General features: G+C 54.8%; 1 protein-coding gene across 2 annotated transcripts in view; it reads left to right on the forward strand.

Annotated features, from left to right (window-relative positions):
• The window catches only part of GTF2IRD1 (GTF2I repeat domain containing 1), a 110,709-nt gene that overhangs the window by 50,654 nt on the left and 32,846 nt on the right, over positions 1–27,209 (forward strand). The window contains exons 10-21 of one of the 2 annotated variants that reach the window (XM_036279217.1): positions 1,853–1,878; positions 2,828–2,936; positions 3,767–3,804; positions 4,212–4,292; positions 4,861–4,950; positions 11,419–11,466; positions 12,431–12,496; positions 13,663–13,846; positions 20,742–20,791; positions 20,991–21,047; positions 22,592–22,675; positions 26,824–27,007. In XM_036279217.1, coding sequence (XP_036135110.1) covers positions 1,853–1,878; positions 2,828–2,936; positions 3,767–3,804; positions 4,212–4,292; positions 4,861–4,950; positions 11,419–11,466; positions 12,431–12,496; positions 13,663–13,846; positions 20,742–20,791; positions 20,991–21,047; positions 22,592–22,675; positions 26,824–27,007 — 1,017 coding nt within the window. The remainder of the gene's footprint in view (positions 1–1,852; positions 1,879–2,827; positions 2,937–3,766; positions 3,805–4,211; positions 4,293–4,860; positions 4,951–11,418; positions 11,467–12,430; positions 12,497–13,662; positions 13,847–20,741; positions 20,792–20,990; positions 21,048–22,591; positions 22,676–26,823; positions 27,008–27,209) is intronic. The other variant, XM_036279218.1, reaches the window with a different exon arrangement.

The following is a 27,209-nucleotide window of genomic DNA, read 5'->3' on the forward strand; positions in this document are numbered from 1 at the left end:
TGGCTGCCCCGTTCTGAGCCCTCTACACTCCCCACTGTTACACGTCCTGGCCTCATCCACGCAGCACCTGAGGTCACTCTAGTGGACGTGCATCGGGGAAAGGGCTTAGGAAGCAGCCAGAGATCATCTCTGCCTCGGCCCAGGTGTCTTCAGGGTGGGGGGAGGTTAGGGTGCTCTCCTACCAAAGGGAGAAGCCCCTCGACAAGGCCTGTGGTTGGCCGTAGGGGGCTCCCAGGCCCCCAGGTTCACACTTGTGCCAAGCTCTGGCCTCCAAATTCCCTGTCCCTTCAGGACATGAGCCCTGCTGAGGGCATCTGAGTTCACACCTGAGGGGCCGACATGGGGTAGGACTTTAGGAGCACAGTGTCCGGAGGGCGCTGTGGGAGGTGGACAGGTCCCTTCAGGCTGGGCAGCTGTGAGAACGTGTCACAGTCTTGGAGCTGCCATCAGGTGTCATCTGCCCCCACAACTGCACCAGGGAACTGTGCGGGCCCCCATCCCTGTGCTCCGGGTACATAACTAAAGCCATAAATAATGAAACCACAGGCCGTACCAGCAGCCTCCCATCACGGGGAGGCTGAGGAAGCAGGGCTCAGAAAGGAAGCCACTTTTCTGCGAATTCCTCCCTTGGCTGCTTCTCGGCCTTGCGGGCCTCTCAGAGTGAGAACGGGCAGTCCTGCTGTGGTCTCACCCCCGTGGTGACCCAGGCCCTGCCTCCTGTGGCTGACTCTTTTGCATCTGTTTGAATTTTCCACTGGGCCAACCTTAGGCATTGCCCCCTTGTGGTCGGACGCAGACCTCCCCTTCATGTGTCCCATGTCACCTCTGCAGCCTGAGTTCAAGGACCGAGCCCTGTCCCCTTCTCCAGCCATTTCCTGGCATACAGGCTCCACTGCAGGCCCCCAGACCAGCTGCCCAAGGGTCCCCGATCTGCGGGGTGCCACCCTGGTTGGGGCTGGGGGCAGAACACCAGTGCTGAAGTCAAGTAGGCAAGTAACCCCAGCTCCCTTGCCCACCTTCCCTTCATTTTCCCGGCCACCTTTTTAGGTATCTCACCAGCATGACTCAAAGGTCTCTGAACGGCCCGCAGACTCCCAGCCATCTATCTCCCTTCCAGTCCATCCTCTGTGCTGATGGAGTGATGTGATTGGTCCGTGCCTCTTGGGGCTCCCCACGGCCCACAGGGTAGAGACCAGGTGCCTGAGCACCAACCAACCAGGGGAGCCCCCCTCCCCCGTGCCTTTACCTAGAGAGCCTCTCAGCTGTCCCACCTGAGCTTGCCACCCCCTCCCCTCAAGTCTTTCCCAGCCCCCATTCTGCTTGGGCCCCCTTGGCTTCTGAGATGCATGTGACGGGTCCCATGTCATTTTGCATATCTGTGATCTGATGACAGGCCTGGGTTGTGCAGTCAGCAGAAAGTTTCATGGGAACAGGGTCTCTCCCCACGATGTCCCTGAGACACAGGCAGTATTGAATGAAAGCCTGCAGGGCCCTGGTGGGAAAGGGGTGTGAGTCATCCGCCAGCTGTGGCCAAGGAGAACTCAGGGCAGGAGGATGCCCCCGGGGCATCGTGATGAGCAGGTCGGACCGTCCAGAACTGCCCAGGGGTTGCCCATGACTTCCCTGGCTGGGGAGAAATGGTTTGGGGTATCTGGCTGTTTTGGGGTATCCAGCTGTTCTGGATCGTACTCTCTCCTGTCCACATGTGGCCAGCCCAAGGCCCAGGTCTGCAGCTATAGCTGTGCATGTGGGACTCAAGTGACCATCACCAAGGGCATCTGGAGGCCGGCTCCCTGAGCCTGGGGGAGCCCTTGGGCCTCACCACTCATGCCCGTCTCTCCTCTCTCTCCAGGATGTTTGACGAGCGAATCTTCACAGGTATGTGCGGGTACCGTCTTATCTTTCCGAAGCACCAAGCTGGTGCCCCCGAGAGGGCTGGAGCTGCCCTTACACTGGCTCCTGGGATAGAGAGGGACCTGGTGTGGCTTCTGCATCCCAGGGCAGACACAGGCCCCCAGCTCCCGGAAGCAGACAGCCCCTCGAGACCTGGGATGCCCAGAGCAGGGAATAGTACAGCTAATGTTTGCTGAGTACTAACATGTGCCAGGTACTTTTCTAAGCTGTTAGAATACTTCCTTTTAATTTAATTTTGTTTTCAGCAGTCCTATGAAGTGGATTTTTTCTTTTCCCCAAAGCCCAGCTAATAAGCAGTGGAGCCTGGCTACAAAGCCAGGCACGCAGCCCCAGAGCCCAGGCCACAACCAGTAGGAAGCACACCTCTCAGAGGTCGGCTCTGCCTGGTTCAGCCAAGGGAGCACAGATCTTGGGGTGCAATGTACCTGGGTCCCCATTCCAGCCCTGCCTCCCACCAGCTTCATGACCATGGGCAGGGTTTTATGGACCTTAGTTTTCACATCTGTGAAGTGGGTGTGATGAGAGCCCTTCCTCTGCTGGGTAACTAGAGAGAATGGTCTTATGGTGCGGCCTTGGGGGGAATGAGACCCCTTTCCCGAGGGGTCCCTCAGCCCCAGCAGCGTATGTGTGGTCAGGATGGTCATTTATGACAGCTCCTTCCTCCCCAGTCCTCGAAGATCCCTGGCCTCCCCGGCACTGGGGTCCTCATTCCTTCTTCCAGAGGGGGCATCTTTCCCTAGGACCCACCCTGGCCCCGCTGGACATAGAGCCCGCTAGAAGGAGGGGCCGAGGCCAGACCGCACCCCAGGGTGCTCCCAAGACCTTCATGCAGAGGCCCCTGCTCAGGTGACCCACAGGCAGAAGGAGGCTGGAGAGCCTTCACCCTGATTTCCTCCCCGTCCCCGACTCACAGGGAACAAGTTTACCAAAGACCCCACCAAACTGGAGCCAGCCAGCCCGCCAGAGGACACCTCTGCAGAAGTGTCCCGTGCCACTGTCCTTGACCTAGCTGGGACTGCTCGGTAAGACCCCACCCCGCTTCAAGCCCACGGGCACCCTACTCTGGACTGAGGTGGACTGCGGGGAGGAGCAAGGCCTAGGGCTGGCCCTGGACGCTGTGCCCAGTATCTCCCAGCCCCCGCTGCCCTTCACAAACAGTCATTCCGTGTAGACACCCCGACACACACAGTGTGTCCTCACCCCACTGGGGCAGGGAGGATCACAAGGGACAGAGAAGAACACCTGCAGAACTCTGGTCCCCCCTTGGGAACTAGCTGCATGTCACCTGGTCTCATAAGCCTTCCTCGGCACCCAGGTGTCGGACCCGTGTCCACAAGGCCCTGCACGCAGTTCATGGCCCGGCCACCATCCATCAGTGCCCCCCACCCCCACCCACACTCTGGGCCCCTGGAAACCGGGGGGGGGGCCTTTATCCCAGATCCTGTGTTCAGCCCAGGCTTCCCCACAGGCTCAGGGAATTAACTGACTCGTCCATCCCAGGGACCCTGCCCAGCTTTGTTTCCCAACCGCCTTCCAAGACCCCTGTCCTCCCTCCAGGCAGTAACTCTCAGTCCTTCCAAAAAGCACTGATCAAACCCCTACCCCATGCTAAATTTTACTCCCCACCTGGCCAGAGCAAGGCCTCAGGAGCTCCCAGCTGGTGGGGAGAGTGGACGCCCGGACAGGTCACCCCAGGACAGTAAGCAGGTCCTGGCCCTGGCCCTGGGAACCTGGCGGCGGAGAGGCCATCCCGTGGGTCTGGGAGTGACAGGTCTGGGGTGCATTCTGAACTGGCAGCCCGGGGGGGGAGGCTGGGCTGGTGCCACGTCATTTCTCGGCTTCCTTCCCGCAGGTCAGACAAAAGTGGGATCTCTGAAGACTGTGGACCAGGTGAGGAACAGAACTCACAGTGTCCACCAGCCTCACCCAGCAGTTCAGACATTGAGCCTGGAGAACTAATGAATATTCCCTGCCCACCCGTCCCCTCACCCCGGGCCTTAGAGCATTCTGGGAGTGGCAGAGCAGCTGGGAGCTCACGGGTGGGGAGGCTGGGAGGGCAGGTGGGATTCGGGTGGCACCGCGAGGGAGTCAGGAAACTTCTAGCATCAGTGCTGCCTCCTGGTACATCTGTGGCAAATGGCTTTGCCTCCGTTCCTGGTCTGGGCAGGAGCATGGGGCTGATGGGACTTCCTGGGTGCTCCTAACAAGTCACAGACATGAGAATGTTTGGAAGGATTCACCCGGCCCAGCCAAGCTCGTGTCCACATCCAGCTGGGTCTCCTGTTTCCTCCTCACAGGAACCTCCGGGGAGCTGAGTGGGCTGAGGCCCATCAAAATTGAGCCAGAGGATCTGGATATCATTCAGGTCACCGTCCCAGGTAAGGGACAGACTTCTGAAGGATGCCGCTGATGCCCCAGCCTGAGCCCACAGGAGTCGAACAACTCCCACAGCAGGGCTCCTAGACCTACCGGAATCACCGTGTCCCCTCCCGGCTAGGCCGGGGTGTTCTAGGCCTCCTGCAGCCACATCTGCCCTGCGTGCAGGAGTCAGGTCTCAGCTGCAGCCTCCCACCACCCGACCTCTCTGGCCTGGCTTCCCTGAGATGGGAGGCAGAGGGAGGAGAAGAATGGTCACTGGAGTAAGAGGATCTGGGTTTGACTCTAGACTCGAACTCCAAGCCTCAGTTTTCATGTCTGTGAGGAGGAGGAGGGTATACTTGGCCTCTGGAGGTTCAGCATAGGGTAGCCACGAGGAGCCCGAGGGTTCCGGGTCCCTGGGCCCCCGCCTAGCCCCTGATCATTAAGGCTGCCCTCCCAGCGTTCCAGGGAACAGCTTCCTTAAGGACCCTGCTGTGTGGATGGACACACTGAGCTAGGGTCCTCAAGGGGTCATGACAGGGTAGGACAAGCATGAGAGTCTCTCGTCCTTTGGAATTTTATCTCTAGACCCTTCGCCAGCCTCTGAGGAAATGACAGACCCAATGCCCGGGCATTTGCCTTCCGAAGACTCTGGTTATGGGATGGAGATGGTGACCGGTAAGAGCTTGGCTAGGGACTCACCTCCCTGGGGCATGGCGGGGAGGGGTTAGGAAGTCCCCAGGCTTTTCTTGGTACTGACTGTTCTTAGAGGAACCCCAGAGCATGCCTGATTCCCTCATCTAGCCTTGGTTCCTTTCTGAAAACTGGAAGCTGGCCTTTGTAGTAAGTCTAGTTACTAGTCTTTCCCAGGAGCTCCCATTTGGATTAAGTTAGTCATTTATTCAACTGTATTTATTGAGCATTTGCTACGTACCAGATTCTGTGTGAGGCACTGGGGACAGAACAGGGAACAAGCAGGCCAAGGTCCCTGCCTTCTTGGGAATGACATTCCAGTGCAGGGAGACAGACAATAAGCAAATCTAAGAGTAAAATGGAGAGTAGAGAGTGCTAAGTACAGGGGGTCCACAGGCAGGAGGAAGCTGGAGAAGAAGTATTGGGGGTGGGGAGGACAGTTACTACAGGACTTGAGTGGTCAAAGTGGACTTCACTGAGAAAGTGACGTTGGTGTAAAGACCGAAGGAACTGCAGGTGGGAGCCATGTGGGTATCAGGAAAGAGCTTTCCATCAGAGGCAACGAGTGCAAAGGCCCTGAGGTAGACTGTGCCCAGCATATCCGCAAGGAAGCCTGGGTAACTAGAGCAGATGAGTGAGGAAGGTGAGGTCAGGGAGGTGATGATTGGGTTTTGCAAGGCAAGTCCATCAAAGGAAGGAGTGGGGGCTGGATTCCAAGCATATGGGAGTACCTGGGGGTTGGAACTGACAAGGGACATTATCACAGTATTTTCTCTGACTGTGGGGTTGAGAATAGACTGCAGAGGAGTGGGAACAAAGGCAGAAACAGACTTGTAATTATCTAGGCAGGAGGAGTGGGGTTCTATATGATTCGTTGTTGTTTTTTTACTTGATTTTGGAACAAAGCTGAAATGAATACTTGAGTGTATTTCATGTGCCCAACTCCTAGCTCCAACCATTATCAACAGATGTTATTAGAGATAATAAAAGTAAGCGTTATTATAGGTAAAGTTTTTAAAAGGGGAATCATGGGCCTGGCTTGTGTAGCTCAGTCGGTTGGAACATCGTCCCATACATCAACAGGTTGTAGGTTTGATCTTTGGTCAAGGCACGCACGTACGGGAGGCGGCCAATCAATGTTTCTCTTTCTCGCTTTCTTTCCCTTCTTCTCTCTAAAATCAATTTCAAAAACATCCTCAGGTGAGGATTTAAAAAAATAAGTGAATCAGCCCTCGCCAGTTTAGCTCAGCGGTTAGAGCCTTGGCCTGTGGACCAAAGAGTTGTGGTTCGATTCTGGTGAGGGGCATGTACCTCAGTTGTGGTTTGATCCCTGGCCCTGGTTGGGGTCATGCGGGAAGCAACCAATCAGTGTGTCTCTCACATCAGTGTCTCTCTCTCTCTCCCTCACTGCTTCCCACTGTATCTGAAAATCAGTGGAAAAATATCCTTGGGTGAGGATTAAAACAAAAAAAAAGTGAACCAATTATAAAGCTAAATAGTATGTAAATTATAATAGAGCAGCTTTATGGCTATGGCAGAAAATGATGTCAGGTGACTGGAGTTTGAAAAACTCTGTAATCAGGGTGCAGGGCCAGGCCAGGGAACTTGACGGAGAGGTATGGCATTTCCTGCTTTCCTGTGTGACGTCCATTGTGGGCTTGATCGGGAGCGAGGGGGAGGACGGCGGGTATTGCGTAAGTTCTTGCAGAAGCACAGTAGGCAGTGTGTACATGAACGTACAGAGAGCTCAGAAATGTAATGCTCAGTGTGAAAAGCAAGTGCAGGTGGATATGGACAACATAGCATTTACCTAAAGTTAGAAACATAAAAACGGCATTACTGTAATATTTTATTAAAAAATCAGGTGTGACTATGACCATATGCTAACGTACATTCATTCTGGCTGGTGGGTACATGGGTGTTTTCAATAATATTCTGTATGCTTCTCTGTACTTTAAAATGTTTCCCCTACTAAAAATAAACACATGACTGGAAAAATAAATAAGGCTTTCTGCAGGCCCCGGCGGGGGGTGCCATGTGAATCGGTGACAGAGAAAGGCAGAACATCGCCGCCCCTCGTTTGCTTCCCTTTCTGTCAGGGGAAATAGCCTGGAAATGGGGAAGAGTGAGGCAGACCTGAGGGTCCCATTCGTTAAGGAGACCCGAGGGTCCGCAGAGCTGCTCTGGCTGAGGGCAGATCTCCAGCTTCTGAGGAGTTGAATCCCAAGCAGCTAATACCTCAGATCCACCGTCCATAGCACTGAAAAGTCACGGGGGTGGAAGCTGAGCCGACAGAGGAAAACAGGCTTCAAGGTGAGGGTTTACACACAGGTCGGCTGGGCGTCAGACCCAGGCGCAGCTCCGGAAAAGATCTCTGCATAAATGACTGAGTCATCAGAAGGGCCCATGTGGGTCATGCATGAGGAGTGAGTTGGCTCCAGGTCCATCAGGATCTCGGGCTGGCCTGGAGCCAGCTGGGGAAGCAGGGCTACCCCACCTTCACGGGGAGGGGTGGGGTTCCTGTGCTGTCCTGAAGGGCTCGGTCCTTCCAGAAATGTTTGTCAGTTAGTTGCATAAAGGGACCTCAGACAGCAGGGTCCTGCAATTTGCAGACTCCTCAGGAAGGAATGGGTCGTCCACCCAAAACTGATGTTCCCTGTGGCTTTGACAGACCAGAACCTTGGCTGAAATGCACAAGAATTCACAGCCCAAGGGAACAGACTCTGAGATGGAGTTTAATGTGTGGGATGTTTGTCGGGGGCTGCCTTGGGATCAGCACCGAGGTAAAGGGAGGAATGCAAGCATGGGGAGGCAGAGGGAGAGGCCGAGCCATGATACGGCCCCAGTGGGTCTTCGCCAACCCCACAGGGAGCTCTGAAGCCAGAATAGCTCCCCCCAGAGTTGCTCTGAGTTGAACTGGGGTGTCCTGGCTTTTATTCCTCCTCTTTAATTGGCTATGGGATATGGGCTGGCACAGAAGAGCAGTCCTTGAAGGGGCAACTGCCCTGGGCTGCCAGCTAACCACAGTCTCTGCTGCTGGGGCATCAGACTGGGATCTTGGTGGTGCATCCCAGTGTCCACCACAACACGAATGGTGAGCGCAACAGAAAGAGCCAGGAAACAAACAGCACGTAACCCGGCCCGGAGGAATGAGGACTTGCACAGGGGCATCTCTTTGGCACCCTTTAATGGAACAGAACTTTTCCTGAGCATGTGGGGAAATAGGTACTCACAGGGCGCAAATGCAGATGGGAAAATTCCAGGAATCCAGTCCTAGGGAAGCATGTGAAACACAGACAGTATCTTCTGCACAGAGGTGTTCGTGGCAGTGTCACTGATGACAATGAAAAATTGGAAAGAAGCAGTCCACCTACCGGCGTGCTGTTAATGGTATATCCTGACGTAGCCACTGAACGTCAGCAACCAGGGAGAATGCAGAAGACACAAAAATGAGTGTGTTCTGTTGGCAACGACATTGAAAACATAATCACTAGTTTAAAAGAAAAAGAAATATCTCAACAGTAGCTATGTTAGGTAAAGTGCTTCACCTTGCTCGTGTCCTAAATCGGCTGTGATATGCTTTCAGCCCCTTGGTAATGAAGAAGGAATGTTATTTGTCAGGCACGGGCTGGGCATGACCAGACTTGGCAGCAGTGGTGGAGACTGTGGGGAGCTTGGCTGGCCCGAGGCTCAGGATGAGCCGCCAGTGTGGCCTGGCCGCCAAGAGGTCACATGGCGCCTGGCTGCACTCGGCCGTATTAGAGGAGACCTCGGGGTTGGTGGCGCTAGGGAGGTGGGGGGCCATGGACCAGCTTGGTGCCATTTCTGTTGGAAAGGTTTCTCCCGCCTGGTTCAACGGCAGACCTGGCAACGGCAGTCCACTTCCCTAAGTCACCAGCCTTAGGCTGGAGCCCAGGTTGCCAACTCCCTGTCCACGGCTCCTTTAAAGGCATCTCACTCAGAACTGAAGACACAGAGATTCTGGGGTTTGCGGGGCCACTGTGGGTTAGAGGGGGTGTGAAGGACAAGCTCTCCTGCCCCTCCTCAGGCACCCACATGTTTGGTGCCCGTCCCCCATGTTTCCCGCACACACGCTAACACACGTGGTTGTTGTGTTGTACACTTTGCCCCTCGTCCGCACCTCGGACGGCTCTGCGGCAGCATGGTACTGATGACGATGGACACTGGAAAGAACCAGTCCACCTGCCAGGGCGCCGTGTGCCCTTGCGCGTCAGCATGCCCTTGCCCTTGATCATTTACTGACGTGGTTTCCAGCTTGTGGACAGGTGTGTTCAGAGTAGATGGCCTGGTGGAGAATCAGGCAAGTTCCCCTCGTTTAGAATTTAGGCCCCCAAAACACCCAGGTTGTCTCCCACTGCCTTTGAAGTGCCCCCCAGGAGAGGACCTAGCCCAGTGTGGGGGACCCAGTGAGGCCAGCAGAAGCCCCTCCCAGTTTGGGCCCCTGTGGATTGCTGGGTCGGGTCATCTCCCGCCTGGTGGGCCAGACTGTTGCTCCTGCCTGTGGGAGGTGGCCCTGCCCACATGGACAGGTCTTGGTGAGGACAGATTCCAGGGCTAAGTCTCCCCTCTCCTAACCCTCACAGGCCACCTGGTGAACTTAATAGGTGTTCCAGGTATGGCATCTGGGCAGCTTCCTTCACCCCAGGATAGACATAGTACCTGAAGCCTTGTCACCAGCACCTGCCCAAGGAAACCCTCCCTTGTGGCAGGGTTTGCCCCTCTGTCCCCACCAGACTCATCTCTCCTGTCTGCCCTACTCTCCAGCATATTAGTGGGTCCCCCGGAAGCTGGCCCGAGACGAGGGCGTTGATTCACTCGGGAGTTGGTCTGGGAACACAGGCAGGAGGTGGGGAGGGGACTGAGGTAGTACAGTTGCGTTATCAGGCGTGTGACCGCTGCAGGCAGCTGGGCGAGGAGGGGGCTGGGTTAGCGATCTGCCCGATCGCCCCCATTGGCTGAGAGCGTTTCCAGGGCGCTCACCACAGGCTCCGTGGGCTGGTTCTTCCAGGTCGGGTGGGCCGGCGTGACCGCCTGTGGTGTGTCCATGTCCCTGACCAAAGTTGAGGCCTGAACCCCAGGCTGGCCCTCCACCTTTTCATGTCAGCAGCTGCCTAGAAATCTTCCAACTTCTTCAGGCTGAGCCCCAAGGTTCAGGCTTGTCTGGTGATCCCAGATGTGCGGGTTCACCTTCCCTCGGTCGGTGAGCGGGCCTTGGCCATTGACAGCTCTCCCAGGATTGGCCTCCTGCCTTCAGTTCAGGGTCGCACCTGGGGCAGAGGGTTGCGCCCTGCGTCCCCCGTCACCCAGTGCTCTGAGCCAGGAGAGCCCACCTGGGGCCCACCTGCTCCACCATTCCCCAGCTCGGCGGCGTGCTGTGGGCTTAAAGGAGTTGAGTGAGGGCTAGTGCTGCGTGTGAAGGCACCAGCCAGCCTCCTGGCACAGCTCCCGTCTGGTTGTCACCGATGTTGAAAATCCCTCTGCTTTCCTCAGCCCTGGCAATGAAGGCCGGCTGAAGGCCTTCCCCTCCACGAACATGCCCCCTTCACCCCCCCACTGCCTGTCACTCAGCCCTCCCCACCCTGTCCCTCCCTCCCTGCCTGTGTCCCTCCCATCCCACTGCTTTTCCTGGACACCAGGACCCCCTCCTCAGACCCCAAGGCCAGCAGGGGACCCCTCTACCCCCTGCAGCCTCAGCAGTCACCTCCCGATTGCTGCCCTTGACCCATTGCTGCCAGCCAGTGCCACCTCTTCAGCCCTACCCCCGACCACCTGACCCAGGATGGCTCCATGCCCCACCTGCCCCTCCCTCTGTCCCCTTACCTGATTGCTTCTCTTTCTCTCTCTCTTTTTTTAATATGTTTTTATTGATTTTTTGTACAGATAGAAGTAGGGAGAGAGAGATAGAAACATCAATGAGAGAAAAACATTGATTGACTGCCTCCTGCACACCCCCTATTGAGGATCAAGCCTGCAACCTGGGCATGTGCCCTGACTGGGAATCGTAGGACCTCTCAGTCCCTGGACGATGCTCAATCCACTGAGCCACACCATCTGGGCTGATTGCTTCTCTTGATGGCATCACCACCACCTGGCATTATGTGTTATGTCTGCATCACACCGAGAGGACATGGCTTTGTCTTGTTCCTGCATGTCCTTCATGCCTGGAACAGGACGTAGTGCACAGTAGGAAGGGCTGACGGCACGGGCTGGCCCCCAGGGGTGCTTTTCAAATGTGATGGGGTGCCAGCTCCCTGAACCTGCCCTCCTTGCGTGGGAGCGAGGGTGGGGTGCCTGATTCCATCTGGGGTCACTATGCCATGCTCAAGTCAGAGCCCACCAGCCTGCCATTACCTACCTGTCTGGTCTGACTTTGGCGCTCAGGATATAAGAGATGATGAATGTAACTTCCCAGCATTCTCTGTTCTCTTTCAGACAAAGGCCCCAGCGAAGACCTGCGGCCCGAGGAGAGGCCTGTGGAGGGTGAGGCACTCACAACCCTCCCACGTTTCATGCACCACCCCATCCCTGCAGCCCTCATCTCCTCTTTGTCTCTCCAACACCCCATCTGGGGGTGGGAGTCCTGTGGGCTGCCTGAGGTGGAGGTTTGCAGGCCTGTTCTCTAGAACTAGGAGGCACCTGGTCCGAGGTACAGCAGCTCTTCCTCCTAAGGGAAATGTTGAGACTTCTGTTTCTGTTTTTATACACGCTGTGCTTCTTTCCACAAAGGTTTTTTTTCCCTTGATTTTATTTTATTTTCCCATCATTTACGAAGATCTTAAGGGTGAGGTCTGAGTCTAGTCTTCCTGAGCAGGTGGACTTTAGGCCTGAAAGCACACAATGGGCGTCGTGTCCATCAGACATGCTCATTCTTAGGAACACTCCTCATTCCCTTTCAGCTGAGAATGAGCATAGGCCAGGTAGGGAGTTCCAGGTGAGGACGGGCCTGCTTCCTTTCAGGAGTGTATGCCTCTGAAATGGAATGAGTGGGTGTCAGAGGGGAGAAGCAGCTTACTTCCTCAGACCCAGCCTGGCAGCTGGAACCGTGAAGTGTTAACAAAAGTCCACTGCCACCTGGTGGCGACATACTGAATTTGCAGGCTTAGTATTTGTTCACTAGTTAAGTAACTTGCTGAGATGGTCTGGAGTGACACTTACCTAGGAAGGCCCATGATCATTCTTAGGCTTCAAAACCATCCAGCTCTCCACTCAGGTTGGTGATGCCCTAGACTGGATTTCACAAGCAGGTATTGAGCCCAGGAATTGCAGACCTGTTGTGGGCAGGTGTTTCTGAAGGAATGAGTGACCTGCCACCACCACCCCTGGCTTTCCCCATTCCAAGGTCCCACCACAGGGTCATTCTTGGTGCCGGCAGAGCTGGGGCCTGAGCTGAGAAGTGGGTGCTGCTGGCACTGAGGAGGCTCAGCAGGCTGCTTCTGCCTTTCAGACAGCCACGGCGACGTGATCCGGCCCCTGCGGAAGCAGGTGGAGCTGCTCTTCAACACGAGATACGGTGAGCAAGGAGCCGGGCGGGGGCGGGGCATCCCAGGCTGGCCCCCATCCCAGTTGCTCCCTGCACGGGAACAGGGTGGGGTGGGGGGAGGGTCGGGGGTACCCAGGGAGACTGAGGCACTGCCAGAAAATGCCACCCCCTGAAATGCTACACCTTGGCCTGCTCGGTCAGCACACCCACTCACATCTGCCTCAGCTTCAGATTGGAGAGGGCACTCACCCACTGTAAGACTGAGCCTCTGTTCTCACGGGCACCCTTGTTACATAGCAAGAACTTTCCTACTAGAGAGACCAGGAGAAAGGGTGGGAAGGCAGGTTGAAAGCTGTTCTTTATTTATTTTTAATAATTTTTCTTTATTTGATTTTATTTATTGATTTTCTTTATTGATTTTAGAGAGAGAGGAAGGGAGAGGGAGAGAGATAGAACCATTGACGAGAGAGAACATTGATTGGCTGCCTCCTGCATGCCCCCCACTGGGGATCGGGCCCACAACCTGGGCATGTGCCCTGACCGAGAATCAAACTGGCAACCTCTTGGTGCAAGGGTCGATGCTCAACAACTGAGCCACAGTACCCGGGCGAAAGCTGTTCTCTATCAAGCGCCTGTGGTTTGCCAGACACTGGCTAAGTGTTTCACACAGGGTCTCTCATCCCATCTCACAAAACCCCTGTGTCCTAATACCCATTTTATAGATGGGGAAAAAGAGGCCTTATGAAGTGATATGCCTTCTCTGAGGCCCCACAACTAGTGTGTGACGGCACCTGACCTGGACCTCAGATCTGTCTTCTCAAAATGTGCTGTTGGGCCACACAGAGTTTTGGGGTTCTTTATGGTGCTGGAGGGCCTTTCTGGCAACACAGGGATGCATGGTCTTGGGTGGCGCCAATACCAGGTCCCACCAGCCATCAGTGCTTTCCCCTATACTGCGAGATTCGCATACCTCAGCTCTGGGGCTCCGGGACTGAAGATGAGTCACATCCCGTCTGAGCTCCAGTTCTCTTACCTGGAGACTGGGTGACAGTACTCACCTCTCAGGAAGGTTGGGAAACTAAGTGCTGGCTCTAAAAGGGCTCTGGCCCCTGTGGCCCCTGTGCAGATGGGAGGTGGGAGTCGAGGCTGGTGGCCCCGTAGCTCTGGGTGGCCCTACAGCAGCTGTGTCTCTGCAGCCAAGGCCATTGGCATCTCGGAGCCCGTCAAGGTGCCCTACTCCAAGTTCCTGATGTACCCAGAGGAGCTGTTTGTGGTGGGGCTGCCTGAAGGCATCTCCCTCCGCAGGCCCAACTGCTTTGGGATCGCCAAGCTCCGGAAGATCCTGGAGGCCAGCAACAGCATCCAGTTTGTCATTAAGAGGTAAGGCCTGGCCAGGTCCATGGGCCCTCCTGGCTTGCCCAGCATCCAGGAGCAGCACCAAATCGCCATCTCCCTCTTCAGATTGGGGCAGGCTCTTGTTTTGTTTTTAAAGAGTGGGGTATTGATCAGGGTCTGGGCACAGTTAGGCAGGCACAAGGTTATCCAGGCCCAGCCCAGGCCTGCCAATCTCTTAGTCTCCAGTTTGCCAACACATGGAATAGGAATGTGCCCAACTGCTTGCTCTCCTGGACCGTTCTGAGCATCCTCTGGGCTGGTGTGTTGGTGACCTGGGCCAGGGGCATCAGGACGTTGCTGAGGGCATTGCCCACTGTCCCAGGATTGGAAAAGACGGCAGTGACGGTTCCAGGTCCTTGTTTCCTCGGGCATCTCACTTTGGTCAGTGAAGGCCCAATGGAGCTGTGTGCCCAGCTCGGATACAAAGTTCTTCTGGAAGAGGTGGGGGCCGCTATTAATTTTTTTAAAGAAGGGAAGGTTTTGTGTTTGTTACTCTTGTGTATTACTGTCATGTCTTGTAAATTTAGATTTGGTTTGGTTGAAAGTGGCAAGAAAGAGGAGACCCTTAGGAGTGTGTTTCCCTTAGAGGAGTTGATGGCCCTCAAGTTGGGAAACTCATGGTATTCTTCACACGTAGAGAGACAGGCTGGTGACCGAGCATGGGACAGGGAGCTGTCCATGGGGCCTAGTTTGCACCAGGAGAAGTAGGGAAGGTGGTGCTTCAGGAGACAAAAAAAGTAGATAACTGGTTCCTTCCTTCAGCAAATACATCTTGAGAGCCAGCCATGCTCAAGGCTGTGATACAGCAGCAAATGCCACTGAGTCCTGCCCTTGAATTGGCCAATCTCACCAAATAAAATGATAATATAATGTCAAGTAGAGCTAAGTCCTGTCATGCAGGGTAAGGGGGTAGAGAGGGATAAGTAGGAACCTGTCTAAGGAGGTGACATTGGAACAGAGACCCAGTAAAGCGAGCCATGTCAGTATCTGGTGTAAGAGTGTTCAGGCAGAGAGAACAGCAGGTGCAAAGGCCCTGAGGCAGGGACATGCTTGCGTGTTTGAAGACTAGCCAAGATGCAGCATGGCTGGTGCAAAGCAAACAAGGGAAAAACGGTGGGTGGTGAGGCCCCAGGATACCAGGGGCCAGATTGCACAGGGTCTTGGGCTGGCTAAAAGAGTTTGGATTTTATTTCAAACTGAAGGAGAATTCACTGGAAGGTTTTAAGGAGAGTGACATGATCTGGTCTGTTTTTTATTTTTTATTTTCCAGCTGTGAGGTAGAGGGAACCTAGGGGGGTATGAACAGGGGCAGAAGCAGGGACCAGCAAGGAGGCTTTACTTGGCCCAGGGGACAGGGCAGCCGCTTGAACTGGGTAAAGGAGAGTGGGAGTATTGCAGGTTGTCAGATTCAGGTAGTGTTTTTTTTTTTTTTTATCCTCACCCGAGGACATTTTTCCATTTTTTGTACAGATAGAGTGGGAGGGAGAGAGAGGAAGAGATAGAGAGAGAGAAACATCGATGTGAAAGGGACACATCGAGTGGCTGCCACCGCACGACCAACCAGGGCCGGGGACAAACTGCAACCGAGGTACACGCCCTTAGCAGGAACCGAACCCGGGTCTCTCAGGACCGCAGGTCGACGCTCTAACCGCTGAGCCAAACCGGCCAGGGCAGATTCAGGTAGTGTTTTGAAGAATTTGCTGATAGATTAGATGTGGGATGTGAGAGAAATGGAGGCCTGAGTGACAAAGGGTACAGGCTGAGCACCCGGGCCGGTGGTGATGCCCTTTTCTGAGCTGGAGATGATGTGGGTGGCGGCTGCAGTCAGGCTGGGTCTGACGTGTGAGATGCGTCAGGCCTTCCAGGGAGGGACAGACAGCAGGTGGGTAACAGGCTCACAATGCTTGTGGAGAGGTCAGTGTGAGGAAGGATCGTTGGGAGCTGTCAGCATTTAGGAGGGATGTAGCACGTGGAGACAGCGTGCCTCATTCATCCCCTCAAACCAGAGCCTAAGCACTCGGGCAGTTCGAAGGTAGGCGCCAAATCAACAGCAAATCCGTGTGAACTGACCTCATTGTTTACCTGCAGAGACAGCCTCTCCCCCGTGCTCCTGGTTTTTATTTATTGATTTGAGAGAGAGAGAGAGAGAGAGAGAGAGAGAGGGAGGGAGGGAGGGAGGAGGGGAGAAAGAGAGAGACAGAGACAGACGTTGATGTATTTATTGTTCCACTTACTTATGCATTCAATGATTGCTTCTTGCATGTGTCCTGACCAGGGATTGAACCCGAAACCTTGTCATATCAGCACAGCGCTCTAACCAACTATGCTACCTGGTCAGGGCACTTGAGCAGTTTTTATTGCTACTTTGTATTTAGAAAGGGAGGCATATGAGCCGGGTGGCTCTGTGGCAGACTTGAGAGGCTGTCTCCTGGATCTCAGTCGTTACTTCGGTGACCTTTGGCAGGGTGTATGGGGTGTTAAATGGGGCATCACGGGGTAGCAGTGCAGGTCAAAGCTTAGCAAAGAACCTGGCACACTGTAAAGGTCTCAGTCGAGGTGGGTTTTTTTAAAATGTCAGGCTTATTGAAATTTAATTTACATTCAATAAAATTCGCCTCTTTTAAATGTACAACTCTTTGAACTTAGACTAACTCATACAGTCACATAAACCACCACCACAATCAAGATATAAAGCAGTTTCCAAAAACTTCCTGTGCCCCCTGTGTGGGCAGCCCTCGCCCCTGGCAGCCGCTGATCACTGCTCCGTTATCATTCGGCCCTTTCTGGAAGCCATGTCGAACAGTGTGCCGCGTGTGGTGTCTGGCTCCCTTCACTTAGCCTTGAGATTTATCCATGTGGTTGCCTCTATGAGAAGGTCATTTCTTTAAAAATATAGCAGTTTTATTCTTTATTATTATTATTTTAATCCTCACCCAAGGATATGTTTTTTTAATTGGTTTTGGAGAAAGGGAAACATCAGTTGGTTGCCTCCCACACACACCCCAACTAGGGATCAAACCTGCAACCTAGGTATGTGCCCTGACCAGGGATCCAACCTGCAACCTTTTGGTGTGTGGGATGACACTCCAACTGACTGAGCCACCAGCCAGGGCAAAAACAATAGCATTTTTAAAAAGTGAGTTTAACTAATTGTAGTTTCCTGAAAGCCAGGAGAAGAACATGATTCAAGTGGAAGAGGGCTTGACCGTGTCGAGCGTGGCAGGTGGGTGATGGGACTACAGACTAGTTGGCATGATTCCAAGAGATGATTGGAGGATGCCCGGCCAGTGTGGCTCAGTGGTTGACATGCACCAAGAGGTCGCCAGTTCAATTCCCGGTCAGGGCACGTGCCCAGGTTGTGGGCCTAGTCCCCAGTGGGGAGCATGCGGGAGGTGGCCAATCAATGTTCTCTCTCATCAATGTCTCTGTCTCTCTCCCTCTCCCTTCCTCTCTCTTTAAAATCAGTAAAGAAAACTATTTTTTTTTTAATTAAAAAAAAAAAGATGATTGGAGGAGAGAGATTGAATACTTGAATATCTTTATTATGTTATTCCTATTTTTTAAATTAGCAAAAATACTGTTGGGACTATTAAGTGAAAAATAGCCACTTTTCATTCATCTTACTTTTATATATTTTTCTTTATTGATTTTAGAGAGAGAGGAAGGGAGAGGGAGAGAGAGAGAGAAACATCAATGAGAGGGAACATTGATTGGCCGCCTCCTGCATACCCCCCACTAGGGATTGGGCCCACAACCTGGTCATGTGCCCTGACCGAGAATCGAACCAGTGACCTCTTGGTGCATGGGTCGACGCTCAACCACTGAGCCACACTGGCCGGGCTCATTCATCTTACATTTGGGAGGTGAGGTTCTAGAATTAGATAGACGTATGGCTATATAAATAACTTTGAACACAGTAAAAAACACTGATTGGTATACTTTAAAGTGAATTTTACAGTATGTGAAATGAAGCACACATATATATTTTATACATATATATATAATATATATGTGTGTGTATATTATATATATGTGTGTATGTATGTATATGTGAATATTAGTTTGCTGGGGCTGCCATAACAAATTATTACAGTCTAAATGGTTTAAACAACAAATTTATTTCTCTCAATTCAGGAGGCTAAAAGTTCAAGGGTCAAGGTTTTGGCAGGTTTAGTTCCTCCTGAGCCTTCTGTCCTGGGCTTGCAGATAGATGGCCCCCTCCTTGCTGTGTCTTCAAATGATCTTTTCTCTGGTATTTCTTTCTGCATGACCTAATCTCCTCTCATAAGGACACCGGTCAGAATGTCCTCATTTACATTTAATCACCCCTTTAAAGACCCTACTTTCTAATACAGTCACATTCTGAAATACTAGGGGTTAGGGCTTCAATATATGAATTTAGGGAGGACATAATTCAGCCCATAAAATATATATGATTATATAAATGAGAAAGTATTTCCTGCAGGAAATATCACTAATTGATTAACACTCTTTCTGCCGGAACCTGACCTCCACACCCTTCTAAACAATGCTCCAGACAACCACTACCTATTCATGAGAGTTGGCACAAAATCAAATTAAACTTCCCAAACCTTTGGTCAAAAAAACATTATGACCCACATCCTTGAACTTAAATGCAAAATTTTTATATGATTTTGTGCATTTTTCTGGAGAGACAGTCCCTTGCTTTCATCAAATTCTCTAAAGTTTAAAAACCCTTTGGAAATTGAAAACCATGAGTGATTCTCACAGTGGGAGACAGGTCCAGGGAAGCCGCAGAGAAGGTTCTGTCTGAATGGAGCGCTGCAGTGCACTTCTGACGCTGACACCCCAAGTTGGCAGACCCCACAGGTTCAGGGCATAGACCCCAATAAGAATGTCCCCGCTTCAGACACCAGCCACAAGTTTGAGGGGCCCTAGGCCACCTACACTTCTGAGCAGCTGGCTTCCTATGACTCCCCCAGGTTCAATAATTAGCTAGAACTCGGCGTAGGCTGCAGTATGATTACAGTTTTACATAAAGGATGCAGGCCTGGGAGGCACTGGACACAGAGCTTCCACACCCTCTCCCACAAAATCGGGGCACGGCACCCTCTCAGCATTGATTTGTTCACCAGCCAGGCAGCTCCGCCGAGCTTGTGTCCACAGTGTTGACCGGGATGCAGTGTGTAGGCTTGGCTGGCTCGTGGGCCATGTGATGAACTCAGTCTCCAGCCTGCGCTCCCACCACCACGAGAAGTCAGGAGGCTGAGCTGAGGTCAGGTGGCTCAAAGCCCAGTTCTCAGGTCACGTGGTTGCTCCTCCTGAATCCTGAGTTCGCTTATTAGCGTAAACATAGGTGTGATCCCAGAGGCTCACCAAGAAGAGCAGACACTGCTGTCGTTCCTGAAATTCCGAAGATTTAGAGCTTCTCTCCCAGGGACCAGGGACAAAGACCAGACACACATTTGCACAGCACTGACTCTAAATGCCTCATGTTCAAGTGCAACCTTGTCCAGCTACAGCGGCCTGTCAGGGTGGGGGTCTGGGCTCTGGCAGCCTGAGGGCACTGGGGAGGCAGGCTGGCAGGGGAGGGCTGACGGCATGGTGCAGTGGGACAAGTAACGGAGCTTATTCTTCAAAACTCCTGAAGGGGAAGGACGCCAGGCCAGCGTCTAGTAGGAGGGTGGGCCTGTGGTGAGGATGCCCCAAGTGATGAGCTCTCCATTGCAAAGGTGGCTGAGCAACGACACAGAGACCCTGCCTGGGAGTGAGGCCAAAGGCCAGACTCAGGGCATGGTGCCTCCAGGTCACCCAGCCAGTGGGTGAGGATCTGATGCCTGTCCTGGCAGCAGGCATCTGGGCATCAGCTCGGTGCCTGGCATAGGGCTGGGCTGTAGGGCCGGGGAGGGCGGAGGCACAGCGCTGCCTTGGCCGGTAGTCTTAGGAGCTGGAAAAGGCCTCAGACTGCATTCAGACCGCCACTGCCGCTCCCCTTCTTATGGGGAAACTGAGGCTCAGAAAGTGGAATGAGGTCACCTCAGAGCATCAGGAACAGGACTCCCGACTCCCGGGCCCAAGTACCTTCCACATCCCTGCATTGTCTCCTCAAACTTGGATTTGTGAGGACTGCTCCCCTCTATTTGAGCCAGTTCAGGTTTATTTTCCCATTTCCTATGAGAACACAGAGGTCTGGGTGGGGAGGGGATGTCCCTCAGTGGGGGGGGTGTGGGTGAGGGGGAGAGGGACACCTAGTTTGAACTCTGCTCCTTGAGATGTGTGGTCTTGGGCATGTTACTCGCCTTCAGTCTCCTCCTCCCAAGAATGGGATGATGGAAGCAATACCTACCTCAGGGACGTTGGGCAGGTTACCTCATGTCTGGGGAGGGCTTTGTGGAGTCTGTGCAGATACAGGTGTTAGTGGAAAAGCTGGGTCTGGTCCCCTCGGCCCCCGACTCCAGAGTGAAATGACAGCTTTCAAGTGTTAGCCAGAAACCTCGGGCCTTCCTTGTGCCTGAGAACTTACCACATAGTCATCCCCAGCAGGTTCTCCGCTTAAAACCTGCTCTGTGGGGCACCCCCAGACCATGCTGACCCTGGCCAGTGGCGGTCATACAGCGTCCTGGAACCGAGAGGGAGGGTGTCAGCCCCACCAGCCAGGACCAGGCTGGTCTCACCCCCTGGACTCCTCAGAGCCCAGCACAGACTCCCCCCGCTCCACTCTCACCTGGGTCAGCAGGACAGCTGCAGGGGGGAGGGCAGGGACCCCAGATCTGGGCTGCCCAGAGGCAGAAGGGCCCATTGCACAGATGTGTAGACTGGGGCTCAGCAGGGAGGTCTGTGCAGTATGAGGGAGGCTTGGAGGGACCTTGGTGACAGCCCCACTTGTATTTCCTTCCAGGCCTGAGCTGCTCACCGAAGGAGTCAAAGAGCCCATCACGGACAGCCAAGGTACCCTGCACAGGGTCGTGGGCTAAGGTGCGGGCTGGGCGTGGGAGGGGACCCAGGCCTCCGCCACCACCCCTCCTGCTTCCTCTGTCCTCCCCTGGCATTCCCCAACTACCCTGCCCATTGGGTTTGCCCCCGCCTTTGTCCCTGGGTCCCAGGAGCTAGCTGCCTGCTCACCCCGGCTTCTTTCCCCCCGCCCCAGAGAGGGATTCCGGGGACCCTTTTGTGGACAGGAGCTTGAAGAGACAGGGCTTTCAAGGTAAGGTTGCAGCTCAGGATGGGGTCAGTTGTCCCAGCGCCATGACCTTGACCCGGCGGGGTTTAGCGGGCCAGGCTGGGGGCGGGGCTGGCCACCACCTCAGGGCCTGGCAGTGAGAACAGGGCTGCAGCCTGGCTCGGGGTGAGGGGCTCCACAGGGCTCCACGGGGCTGCAGCCTGGCTCGGGGTGAGGGGCTCCACAGGGCTCCACGGGGCTGCAGCCTGGCTCGGGGTGAGGGGCTCCACAGGGCTCCACGGGGCTCCACGGGGCTCCACGGGGCTGCAGCCTGGCTCGGGGTGAGGGGCTCCACAGGGCTCCACGGGGCTCCACGGGGCTCCACGGGGCTGCAGCCTGGCTCGGAGTGAGGGGCTCCACGGGGCTCTGGCGCCCCAGCTGCGCCGACCCGACCCGTCTGCGGAGTCCGCTGGCCTGCCCACTGCGTCCGAGGCAGTCAGCCTTGCTCTAGCTGCCTGAGGTCAGAGGAGGGGAGGTCGCCAAGGGCCAGGAGGGCTCTCTAGAGGAGGGGCGCCACAGCTGGGCCCAGAAGGGGTGGGAGGAAGTGAGTGTGGAGGGAGAGAAGGGGGAAAGCGTGATGTGTGGACCACACCTGAGAAACAGCAGCAGGACAGGGCCAGGCTCGGAGGGAGGCCCCGGCCCTCCCCTCTGGGGGTGCAGTGTCGCTTCTCAGCTTTCTGGTGGGGGGCAGAGAGCAGCTGTCCGAGTGCCTGTGGGCAGCTCCAGGCGCGGCTGTGAGTGAGCAGGCATCTCCTAGGCGGGCCCGACGGTCCCTGGCTCTGAGCAGAGGACGGGTCAGCGAGACCAGTGGCAGGAAGAGCCAGCCCTGGAGGTTGGGGAGCCCTGAGAGATGGGGCCCAAATCCCAGAGGGGTGGCTGTTCACTGCTGAGTCTCTCTCACTCCTTCCCTGGCCGCTGGAACTTTCTGTGATGAGGGGAGTTGAGTCTCACTGCACCCCACGCTCCTCATACCCAGTCCTCTTAGTTGACTGGGGTCCAGATCCACTCTCTCACCTCCCTCTTCCCACAAGGCAGTGCCAGGCTGTAATCCTCCAAGGACAGGGGCCCATCTGGGGTCCCCCGGCACGTGCTGGCATACAGGCGCCTTAACAAACGCCCTCCGGGTGAGGGAGGGAGTGACCCCTGGGAGCTGCTAGGCTGGCGCCCTGCCTCTCCGGGGCTGCCGTCATCCGGGCTCACGTCTCCCCGCTCCGAGCCCACCGTGACACGGGAACGGTCCTCTTCATGCTGTCTCTCACCTCCAGGCTTACTTATGGCTGTGGTGATTTTCAAATGTCAACAGTTAACTTAATTTCCAGTGCGTTGCTGTTGTCGTGACAGTGTGCGTCCTTCCGGAAACACACATCTCCTTCAAGATGCTAGCTCTGAAGGGCCTGAGGGCCCACTCCAAGGATCTGATAATTGCCAAAGAAGGAGGTCCCCATAATTAGAAAATCATACTCCTTAAAAGTCACTAAAGTGCCTTTTAATTAAACAGCCCAAATCCATAATTGTTTCTCACTTTGCAGAAAATTACGACGCCAGACTCTCCAGGATCGACATCGCCAACACGCTGAGGGAGCAAGTGCAGGATCTGTTCAACAAGAAATACGGTGAGCCCCGGGTGCCTGGGTGGGGGGCACCCGCAGGGTGGGACCGGAGGCAGGAGCTTCTCAGGTCCACTGGTCACCTCTGAGAGAACCATTCGCCACTTACAGATATTTCTGGAGCCGTGACCGTGCGCCAGGCACTAGAGATGCAGCAATGAAAACGCACGGTTCCTGCCCTCTTGGGCCCCATAGATCAGTGAGGAGAGACATTCAACAACTACACAGAATCTAATAACAAGGAAGAGTTGTTCCACGATCGTGCAGGAAAAGAGCAGGCTGCTCAAGAGAATAATTTGGGTGCTTACCTTAAATTGGGGGCCAAGGAAGGTCTCTTGGAAGACAGAGCCGAAGGATAGTTAAGGAGTTATTCAAGCAAAGTGTGAAGGAAGGGCATTCCAACCGAGGTAATGGCATGTGCAAAGGCCCTGAGGCTTGTCCTGAGAAGGGGAGAAAGCGGAAGCATGGAGGTGGAAGTGGAGAGAGGGAGGAGGGACCCCATGGAGCTGGCCTGGAAATAGAGCTGATCAGCCCATGGTATCAGCTTTGTATTTTGTTGGGAAGAATGAAGTGACTGGAGCCACTTTGCACATTGGAAATATCTTCCTGGATGCTGTGAAGAAAGTAAGTGGGTACCTGATGCAGGGGGTTGGGTGGTGGGAGACCAGCTCAGAGGGGGGAGTGGTGGTTCAGGCCAGAGTGATGCCCTCGGGCAGGGCCCGGCCTCAGTGCGGGAGGAAAGCAGATGGAGGTGCGATGCGCTCAGAGAAGATCGCTGGTACTGAATTGGCAGGGAGCGGGCAGGAAAACAGGCCTCCAGTTGAGTCCTGGCTTGAGGAAACAAGTTAGGATCAGTTAAGATGCTTTTTGGTCTCAAGTAACAAAAGCAAACTGAAGCTGGCCTGAACAGTAAAGGGGGTTAAATAGCCATGTCCATTTATTATCACTCACTGGTGTCGGTCCTTCCCGCTCAGGGGACCTTCCAAGGGTGCAGTCAGAAGGTGGCCGGAATTGGGACCACCGAGGCAGCTTCCTGACTCACAGGTCTGCTCCCTGGCCTGGGCAAGCTGCTGGTGCTGGAACACGAGCTCCTCGGGCAGCTCTCTCAGTTTCTATGTGATCCCTCCACGTGGGCTTCCCAGCACAGTGACTCCAGGGCAGCTAGATTTCACTAGTCAGTCAGGGCTCCTGTGGCACGTGTCCTGAGAGAGAGAGCCAGCTGGAAGCTCTGCTGCCTTCTATGATGTGGCCTCAGAGGTCATGCGATGTCACCTCTGTCGTATTGTGCAGGTTGAGGTGGTTATAGAGTCCCATCCCCGGTTCTGTCAGGGAGTGTGGATGTTACACTGCAAGAGGAGCATCTGGGATGGGAGAGCATGGTGCAGCTATCTTTGGACAGTACAGCCAGCCATGGCTCACAGCATGGGAGGGCCAGCAGTAGGCTGGCCTTCAGGGTCAGCTGGATCCAGCAGCCCAGGAATGTCCTTGGTGTCTTTCCACAGTATCAGCATCATCTCAGGCTGGCTTCCCGCTTGTTGACAGAATGGCCGCAGCAGGTCCAGACATCCGATCTGCACCCTCTGGCAGGAGGGAGAGGGCTGGCTCCTCCACAGGCTTTCTCAAGAGAGCCATTTATTTCTTTCCCAGAATTCCCTGAGCTCTCCCCTTGTTTCTCTTTGGTCCCTATTGAGTTATATGTCCATTCCTTACCCAGTCCCTGTGGCAGGGAAACATCACCTGCTCGTTGGGTTCCCTGGACCTGTTACCATGACAGGAGACGGGATGGAGCGCACGGCGCACCAGGGACAGGTGGACACCCAGGCTGTAGCCAGGGAGAGGGGGCAGCACCATCACTGAGAGGAGTCGGGGGCAATGGGTTCCATCTGGGACACGTTGAGTTTGAGGAGCGAGTGTAGATGAAGTCTGCTGTTTGGAAGGGTATCTGGACCAGAACCAAAAATGAGGTCATGGGAGTAGAGGAGAACCACGGGGCGTGCGGGAGGGCGAAGGGGCCTAGACTGGAGGCCAAGAAGGCTGTGTTTAGACGTCAGGTCCCAGAGGAGGGGAGTGGCCGGAATGGGGGAACCAGGAAAGTGCGGGGTCACGGACACCAGGAGAGGCTTCAAGGAGGGGAGAGGGTCGTCTGTGTGGGATCCTGCCCGGAGCGCAGGTGTCTGTGAGTCTGCTGCATGAGCGGCGTTAGAGGTGAGGGGTGGGGGGTGGCAGCATTCCCGTTTGGGGGCTAGGGCATCAGTTTTCCTTTCGGTCTAATTTTTTTTTTCATTTCAAAAAGGATCTCTTTGAAGTAGCATATATATTAGTGGGCAACAAAATCAAAATAAAGAATTAAAAACGGACTGGAAATCCAGAGAGGTAGAAAGCAGACTGGTGGCTGCCAGGGCAAGGGGAGGGGCTGCTAATGGGCACAGGATTTCTTTTTGGGGTGATAAAAATGTTCTGGGATGAGATAGAGAGAATTTCACAACCTCACGAGTCTATGAAAAACCACTGGATTGGCCCTGGCGGGTTTGGCTCAGCGGTTTGAGCTGAAGGGTGGCAGGTTGAATTCCAGTCAAGGGCATGTACCTGATTTGCGGGTTCCATCCCCAGCCCTGGTCAGGGTCATGCGGGAGGCAACCAGTCGATGTGTCTCTCTCACATCAATGTTTCTCTCTCTCCCTCCCTTTTACTCTATCTAAAAATCAATGGGAAAATATCCTCAATGGAGGATAAATAAATACCCCTGGATTGTACACTTCAAAATGGTAAACTTTATAACATGTGAATTGTATCTCAGTTAAATAAAACCAGACAGGCTGAAGCAGGGGCACAAATCCAGAGGTGACGTGAAGACCCAGAAACCCTGTCCTTGCTGGAGGCAGGGCGCACGTCAGGCTCTGCGCTTCCTCGGAGTCAGAGCTAAGAGGGAATGAGGCCGTTTTACCATTCCCAGCGTCCCCGAGAGAAAAGTTAGTCCAGCTTCTTTCTAGTGCAAGACACATGGAGATTTTTTTTTATCCTCACCCAAGGACACCTTTTCCATTTTTTGTTCAGATAGAGTGGGAGGGAGAGAGAGAGAAAGAGAAACATCGACGTGAAAGGGACACATCGAGTGGTTGTCACCCACACGACCCAACCAGAGCCGGGGACAAACTGCAACCAAGGTCCATGCCCCTAACGGGAACCGAACCTGGGTCTCTCTGGACTGTAGGCTGACGCTCTAACTGCTGAGCCAAACCGGCCAGGGAGGCACGCGGAGATCTCTGCAGCGTGTCTTCATCAAGGGGCACCCCGGGCCATCGAGGACGAATCTCTCACCCGGCCCCCTAGGGGCTGCAGTGAGCTCAGACCTCTGCCCCTGTGGATCTCCAGTGGTGGACCCCACCTCATCTGGGAGAACTAGGGACGTTCGGGGCAGCCTCACAGCATCCAGGGCCACGGAGCCTGCACCTGGTCCTTGGTCCCCTGGGCAGGAACTGTGGGAGGACCAGCTGGGCAGCGCCTCCGGTGGCTTCAACAGCAGGCGGCAGGCCTCAGCAGAGAGTGGGGCAGCAGTAGCCACCCCCTCACCCCAGGACTGCCCAGGCCAGCTGTGTGACAAAGTACTGTCTGGGACAGACATGTCACAGTTCTGCACGGAGACAGTGACAGGAATGACACCAATGCCTAGATGTGGAAAGGGGGCTCTGCGGTCTGAGCTGCCTGCTAGCCTCGAGCTGCCTCCCTGGCCTCCAGATGCAGTCTGCGCTCGGGCCAGGCTGCTCCTGAACCAGGCTGAGGCCGAGCCCTAGGGCTGACGGAGCGTCAGGCATTGTGGGAAGGGCAGCTGTGCCCACAAGGTCCCAACCTCAAGGTGGACTTTCAGATTCTCAGGCCAGGATACGAGGCACATTAGCCACCGCCCACTTCCCGGCAGCTGTAGGTACATGGCTCCTGCCTGCTCCTCAGTCCAGCCCAGGCACAGGCTCACACCCACCCCCTCGGGCCACTGTACACACACCTCTACCTCCCAGTGCCCCATGGACTCTCCTCTCCTCGGTACTAAATGACAGATTTCTATTTCATACTCATTTGGGGAGCACCCACACACCTCCGCGTCCACACAGCAGCATGCCTCCAGCACCTGATGACACTTCTGTGTCCGTCATCCACAGGGGAAGCCTTGGGCATCAAGTACCCGGTCCAGGTCCCCTACAAGCGCATCAAGAGTAACCCCGGCTCGGTGATCATTGAGGGCCTGCCCCCAGGAATCCCGTTCCGAAAGCCCTGCACCTTTGGCTCCCAAAACCTGGAGAGGATCCTCGCAGTGGCTGACAAGATCAAGTTCACAGTCACCAGGTACTCGGGAATGCGAGGAGGCAAGCCCAGCACGGTGGGCCCTTGCCTTTTCTTTGGTTGGTCCTGCACAACCTGCGGGACAGAGTGGCTGACCCTGGGTCCTGGAGGTTGGGGGGAGGACTGTAGGCCAGCCGGGGTACAGAGGGCCCCCCACAGGCGAGACCAGCCACTGTAATGGGGGCGGCTGTCATTGGCACCGTCT

Source organism: Molossus molossus, unplaced genomic scaffold, assembly GCF_014108415.1.
Source record: "Molossus molossus isolate mMolMol1 unplaced genomic scaffold, mMolMol1.p scaffold_m16_p_3, whole genome shotgun sequence".
NCBI classification, from domain to species: Eukaryota; Metazoa; Chordata; class Mammalia; order Chiroptera; family Molossidae; genus Molossus; species Molossus molossus.